General features: G+C 45.7%; 1 protein-coding gene across 2 annotated transcripts; it reads right to left on the minus strand.

The window, feature by feature from the left end:
- Positions 1-232: 232 nt before the first annotated feature.
- Positions 233-6707, minus strand: e2f6 (E2F transcription factor 6). 2 transcript variants are annotated; one of them, XM_030110205.1, is made up of 9 exons: positions 6470-6707; positions 4387-4701; positions 4131-4171; positions 3188-3237; positions 2913-3099; positions 2678-2833; positions 2479-2593; positions 1685-1820; positions 233-584 (listed from the first exon to the last, which is right to left on the minus strand). In XM_030110205.1, exons 1-9 carry the CDS (start codon positions 6581-6583, stop codon positions 547-549), a joined length of 1152 nt encoding a protein of 383 aa, XP_029966065.1. In that variant the 5' UTR covers positions 6584-6707; the 3' UTR covers positions 233-546. The 2 variants fall into 2 exon arrangements, with proteins under 2 accessions (XP_029966065.1, XP_029966064.1); XM_030110204.1 differs by having other exon boundaries at positions 234-584; positions 3188-3240.
- Between the last annotated feature and the right edge of the window lie 327 nt (positions 6708-7034).

Genomic DNA, 7034 nt, shown 5'->3' on the forward strand with positions numbered 1-7034 from the left:
GAATTTAAACTAATTCATCAGTGACTTTTCTATTTCTCAGTAAAGGAATATAGAGTCTAGTTTAAAGTCTGTTTAAAATGTGATTTTTTTTAAAATATTTTGTGCCTCTTGAACCTGACTTCCCGCCTCTGCCAGCAGCACATTTCCAGACTCCTGGGGTCAGAGGTCAGAATCATCCTGATCTCCTCCTGCGGAGACTCAAACATCCTCGATCCGCAGAGAAGAAACGATCCCACTCCTCGCTTGCACATGATTCCTTTTTTAATTTATTAACAGCATCCTGTCCCCCCCCCCACATTAGAAAGATGAGAGCAAACACAATCAATATAAACACAAATATGAGAAACACAACGCGGCAGAAAGAAGTCAGTCTGGACACCGTAAAGTCTCCGGGGACCGAGGAGTTCCGTCCTGACGTCCGTAGAAAAATAAAGCTCCAGACTGGCTGCAGAGGCTGAATGTGTATAAAAAGAGAGGGTCTCTGTTGAGCTGCAGCCTGGAGCCCCGCTCTGCTCTGCTCGGTGCAGCGGCGCCTCCTGCTGGTGGCTATGCGCTCTGCGTGGCACTCTGTGTGTTCGAAGACTCTGAAACAGAAAACACCACAGATCACACACACATCTGTCGGTTTGAAGTTTAAAAGCTGAAGTTTCAGGACGTCTCGACTCTTCTGTCACTGCACGAGGAAGCAGAAGCTTCAGGAAGCTTCTGGAAGTTTATCCATCCTGCTTTCTCTCATCTGCGGCTTAATAATAATAATAATAATAAAACTGAACTGAACTAGAAAGTTCCATTTATGGCAGATTTATGTCAAACATTTTAATTCAGGGGCCAGATTTTCATCCTGAGTTGGCCGGACTGGTAAAACGGTGCCATAACAACATTTAAATTTAAATAGTAAAGTTTTTCTGTGCCGACGGTCTCCGGTCAAAACTGTAACAAAAAAATAAATAAATCCCTGCAGAAAATGAGTAAAATTTCAACATTGAGCTGATTTTAATGAAACTTTCTGATGCAAAGTAAGAGTGAAATATATATATATGTATATATATATATATATATATATATATATATATATATATATATATATATAAATAAAACTCCTGCTATTGCATTATGGGAGTTTTTACAAAGAAAAGAAAAAAGAAAAGGCATAAAAATCAACATTATAACAATTTCTTTGGAGGCTTGTTTGGCCGAGTTAGAGCTTCTTGCAAACTGGTTTTGGCCCACGGGCCTTATGTTGAACACCTCTGACGATAAGATCAACAATTCCCTTTTTTTTGTGTGCGTGTGTAATTTATTGGTATTACTGCCTCGACTGCTCCGCGGTTTGATTGTGAGGCTTATTACCAATTACCACAAATTCCATGAAGTGTTTGTTAAAAGCAAAGTTAAGAAAATGAAGAATAATCTTGTAATAATAATCTGTTTGCTACTTGCTGCAACTTTGCTCCAAGAAAAACAAAACAAAACAATATTTGCATTGGAATCTGCTCCATTCTGCTGCAGAACGTGTCGCAGATCCAAGGTTCTCCGGCACTCTGAGCAGGAGAGCCTTTACTCCACCTGGCCACCAGGGGTCACCATTTCTCAGTTTCCTGGCTCTTCTTTTTAGAACTTATCTGCCTCTAACCCAGGGCCTGTTTGTGGGGTTTGCATGTTCTTCCGGGAGGCGTGATCGTACCCGTGTGCAGCGGCGAGGTGTGTATCCTGCTCTCCTCCAGCGTCACGAAGCAGCCGCTCGTCACGCCGCCGTCGACGTCGCACGTCCTCACCGAGATGGGGCCTTTCTCCCCCTTCAGGAGCATCTGGATGCTGTCCTGCACACACACACACACGCACACACACACAGTCAGGTTTTCATCTCCTCCAGGGTCACCGTGCTGTGCTACACCCTTCCCTTCAGACGGGGTTCGGCTGCAGCCGTCCGTCACTCAGGACCTCAGTCTGACCTTCAATCAGGTCGGAGGTCACAGACGGCCTCATCTCATCCTGAGTTCGCAGGACGGGAGGGAAAAATGCGAAATAAACCCTCGATCTCACAGCGGGTCTCAGGGTATTCACAACTGGCTTGGCGGTTCAGTCAGATCCGTTTTGGCCCGCGTGCCTTATGTTTGAACCCCCTGGCCTTAACGCTTTACCTTAGAAATGACAAATTTTCAATACCTGGAAGTGATTTTTGTCCAAGAAAGCATGGCGAGGATCGATGAAGTTGCTAAAAGTACTAAAGTTTTTAAAAACGAGCAAAAAATTTGATCCAATTTCGTTATTTCAATTAAATTGTTGTAAAATTCACCATCGTATTTATACTTTTAATAAAGTTTTATTCTGTATAAATGCTCCTTGTTGGATTTTACTGACTTTAAAATGTTGAAGAACTTAAAAATACACACACACATTTTGACCATCTGAACGTATTGAAGTAAGTGAATGACGGATGGATCAATACTCGGCGGCGGCTCTCAGCTCCTCCTTTACCTCTCGCGGCGCCGGCACCTCCAGCTTGGTCTCCTCCGGAGCTTTGACCAGCAGCACCGTCTGCTCCTGGAAGGCGTCCAGCCGGCTCACGTCCTCGTGCGTGATGTAGGCCGCCGTGCAGCGAGGCGTTCAGGAAGACCTCTTGAAGCTACTCGGGTTTACAGTGAGGCGGCGGCGGTCTGCTCCGGGGAAAGGATATCTGGCGTTCTGCGCGTCGTCGGTCATGTCGAACAGCTGCTTGGCGCAGCTCTTGATGAGCGTGTCCAGCGTCTCCTCCACCAGCTTCAGGTTCTGCAGCTCCCTCTGGAACCGCAGCTGGCTCTGGCGCAGGAAGCTCACAACGGAGCATTTCCCCCTGCGGGGACAGCGGCGGTCAGAGGGGCGAGCGGCCGAGCCGGAGGCGGCGGGACCGCTCGCCCCTCCGTCCAACTCACGTCCACTTGATGACGCTGGCCGACTCCTTCCGGATGAGGCCGATGCCGTCCAGGACGTTGGTGATGTCGTAGACCCGGCGCCGGCGCGTCTTCAGGCTCACGGCCACGTGGTGGAGGTCCAGCGTGCCGCCGGGCGCCGCCAGCAGCATCTCCAGGAAGCGCTCCGTCAGATGGCCCAGAGACACGTCTGGAGACGGACGGAGGACGAGAGTCTGAGCCGGGGAGTCTGCCGCCTTCCCACCGGAGCGTTACAGAGAGAGAGAGAGAATACACACCCTGTCGAGGGGCCGCGAGGGGCCGGCTCTTCTTGCTCTGATGCTGAGGGCTGCTGCAAGAGAAGAAGAAAGACAGGAAATGACACAGATTCCTCAAAGCGGCGTATTTCTGAGCTCCTGCAAAGAACAGAGGATCAAGGTGAAGAAAGAGGATTCAGGCTGCTGCCATTTCCTCACATTTCAAAGTGACTTGTAGAAATGTTCTCGCTTCGGTGAATCAAACCAAACGTTTAAAATCAAGAAGTGATATTTACTGAATCTTAGGAATGAGTTTAATCACTGGCTGAGACGATAATCACTCTTCTGTTAATGAAAACGTTTCAGAATATTTCCACAGAGTCGGAGCGTTTTCAAAATGTTCTACCTTGGGAAACATTTTCAGAAGTTGTGTTTGTGATAAATCTGCTTTAATCTGAGACCACATCATAGGGAATTTTCCGAGTCGGACCTGAACGCAGCATTATGAGCACACGAGCGTAATGACGTCAGTAGCTAGCACGTCAACAAAGCAAGCGTGACGAGAAGCCGCTCTGACGACCGGTGCTACAGCGGGAAAACTTCTAATCTGGAAGCTCCTGGTTAAGAACAAGATTTTTCTGAAGGTTGAGGAGAGAACAGCCTCGGATCTACGGCTGCAGCTCCTGCATTCAGCACCGTTAGCATGCTAGCATAGCATCTGCTAGCAACTCGTCTTCTGCCAGGAACTAATGAACCTTTATTACCACATGAACACAGAAGTACTGCAGACTGGTACCCATCCCTAGTCATTAGTATTTATTTATCTGTAAAATCTTCATTTCAAACATGTAAGAAATGAAAACAAAGAATAAAGAAAGAAAATCCAATTATAGATAATAAAACACAACCTGTCTTCAACAGGAGTCAGTCTGGTTTCACATGCTGAAAGGAAGACGTCGTGAAGTGGAGTGAACTTTTACTTTACCTTGTGATTATTGTTTCTGAAGTCCTCTTGGCCTCCGACTCCTGAAGTCCAGAAGGGAAAAACAAACAGCAGAAAAAAATCTGATTAACGGAGGTTAATCTAAAAATATTCAATCTGATCAGACGCTGGCAAACATTTGGAATAAATCAGTGAAACATAACAGCTATTCCAGGCTGTGTTACCCTCCCTGCTGCTTCTACACTCAGTTACAGGTTTTTTTTATTTGACCCGTGAAGCAGATCTGATGGTTTCTGACCTGCTTTGGTGGCTCAGGTGGTTCAGGTGTGGAAACTTCCATTTTAACAGTGACTGCTTTCTCCTCCTCTTCATCCTCTTCACCACCACCATCGTCACCAGCGGCGGCACCCCACAGATTCTCCTCCTCCTCTTCCTCCTCCGCCCAGGCGCCCATCATCCCCATGTCCCCGTCCAGGCAGGGGGGCATGATGGGAATGGCGTCGCTGCTGATCCCGCTCTTGGAGATGTCCTCGGGCAGGAAGTGGTCTTCGCAGATCAGGTACTGATCCACCGAGTCCTGCTTGTCCGTCTCCCGCAGCGCCGCCAGCCATACCTGAACAAAGCCATGTCAGTATGGTGCAGGCGTTCACGACTGAAGACACCGAGTACTGAATGTGTCTTTTTGTTTTTTAAAATGACATTTTCACCCCGATTTTATTCTTTACTAGGTCTACAGCATCGACTCGGCCTAAACAACAGAGTTTTGTATCAAAACATGTAAAAGTTGAGACAATATGACAATAAAAAAGCCTTAAATCCTTAAAAAAGGAGCTGTCTGTAAAAAAAAAGAGATTATGAAATTATGTTTTAAACTATTCAGCTAATTTTGAATGATTGATGAAGGAAAAAATCTCAGGAGCTCTCAGGTGAAAGGAGCCTGTACGAGTGAATTTTTCCACATCCTGAATGTCCAAAGCTCTAAAGATAAACTACAAAGTCCCCTCTATACGACGATGTTTCAAGTGTTGCTTTTTCTCTTCAGAGAAGTTGCACATTTACATAGCAACGTTTTGATGGTTTACACAGAAACGGCAGACATGTTGAAAACGATGTAGTTAGCATGCCAGGCCACGAGGGGGTGCTGCTGGTTGTTTTTGTAACAAAAACACCAAGGCATGCAGAAAACAATTCACTATAAACTTTAACAATGGAGAACACAGACCTCCGTATAGTTAGACGACCAAGCTGGATTATTATTACAGTAACTGTCAACTCAAAAATACCAGGTCCAGGAGGATCTGGACTGGGAGGCATCACACTTGCATTTCAGAAAGTCAGATTTTCCCATTTCCACGGAGTTGGAACATTTTAAAAAAGCGTCTTCATGTAGACAGACACTCAAAATGCTACAAGCTTTGATTTTTCACTTGAAAACATTATTTTATAAGCAAGGTCTAAGTTATATACAGTACAGTTAACATGGCTGTATAAATTAGGGAGGCGTAAGAAAGATTTCCCTTTGTGTCTCTTTGTGCTGATGCTGGGGTAACATCATAGAGCTGCTTTTCTTCAACAGATCCAACATTTCTTCTTCTTTTTCTTTAAGGTTTAATGGTGGTTGGCAAACTAGAATGGTGCATTACCGCCACCAACTGGTGTGATTAGACAAGGATGACGCTTAACCTAAATTCTAGTACAAAAATAGAATAAATAAATAAATAGTCGTAATAAATAATAATAATAACTAAACACGATTGCACAGTTCAGTCTCCATCAAAAATGTCCATAAAGCTTTCCTCCCTGCACTATTAGCAGATTCTTGTAAAAGACTAACCAGGTCCAGTTTTTGTTTCAGTCTAGTCAATCTCTGTACTAACTTATTTCGATGGATCTTATATTCTTGACAGACGTAAATCACATGTTCTATTGATTCCTTCTGGTTAGATCCAACATTTCTTTGTCTCTGTTCCTTTTATTGGTCGCACATGAGCCATACTGCACACCACTGCCCCCGCAGGCCAGCAGCGGTACTACTTGATTTGTTGCACATTCACATTTGTCCTGAGTAAATGAACGAGGGAGGCAGACTTATCTTTATCCACCTGTACATTTAGTGTGAAGCGTAATTGTGTCTTAATAGGACAAAGAATCACAGCTTTGGCGAATTTTAAAGTTGGTGTTGAAGTTCGTTCTACACAGCACCGACTAGCGGCCAGACATGCAAACTACACCGTCTTCCTGCCCAGCTCTTCCTCCAGTCCAGACACGAGCCTGCCCGTCTCCTCTGCCAGGTTTAGACTTAAAACATGTCGAATCCCTGGTTATGTGCTCAGTTTCACCGCATGAACGTGTTTTTCTCTCACGAGCTCGCGTGTTCGTACCTTCACGCGCGTGGGGTCCTCTGGAAGGCTGAAGAACCTCTTCGGGGGCCTGTTAATGATCCCCCGGCCGACGCTCGAGGGCCGGTTCGGACACCCGGAGACCACGCACTTCATCCCGCCTCCCGATAAACCCGCCGACCGGGGGGCTAACCGCGCATCCGAGCACCGCCGGGAGCCGAAATCACGCCGGAGAACACCGACACGGCGGTTTGTTTATGTCGCTTGACACCGGAAGCAAACGCTCGCTCACCGGAAGTATAACAACACAGCCCGCAGGTTGGCGCCAAATTTTTTACCCGCGCCCTCTGCTGTCAAACACGTGTCAATTCGTTTTATGTGGATGTGGACTCTTCGGTGAAGAAGACAACCACTAACAGTCACAACTTTAGATTAAAGTTATTTTAAACTTAATTTTAAAGTAGTGTGAATGAAGTCATGAACTGCTTTTGTTAAATAGGTAAATCTTTTCACAATCAGCACCATATTCCAGTTTTGCTGACTGCCCACAGGTTAGTTTGATTTCAGCGTGATTCAAAACTGGCTAGCTTGGGGTTGATTTTTTGTG

The sequence above is a fragment of the Salarias fasciatus genome, chromosome 15 (assembly GCF_902148845.1).
Source record: "Salarias fasciatus chromosome 15, fSalaFa1.1, whole genome shotgun sequence".
Taxonomy (NCBI): domain Eukaryota; kingdom Metazoa; phylum Chordata; class Actinopteri; order Blenniiformes; family Blenniidae; genus Salarias; species Salarias fasciatus.

What these genes read in the sequence shown, in the direction of transcription:
- e2f6 (XM_030110204.1), bottom strand. Translation starts at nt 6,583, where the DNA reads ATGAAGTGCGTGGTCTCCGGGTGTCCGAACCGGCCCTCGAGCGTCGGC. An exon ending in GCCAGCGTCATCAAGTGGAC is followed by an intron (nt 2,834 to 2,912) that starts GTGAGTTGGACG and finishes CTGTCCCCGCAG; the next exon opens with GGGGAAATGCTCCGTTGTGA. An exon ending in CACCTCGCCGCTGCACACGG is followed by an intron (nt 585 to 1,684) that starts GTACGATCACGC and finishes TTTCTGTTTCAG; the next exon opens with AGTCTTCGAACACACAGAGT.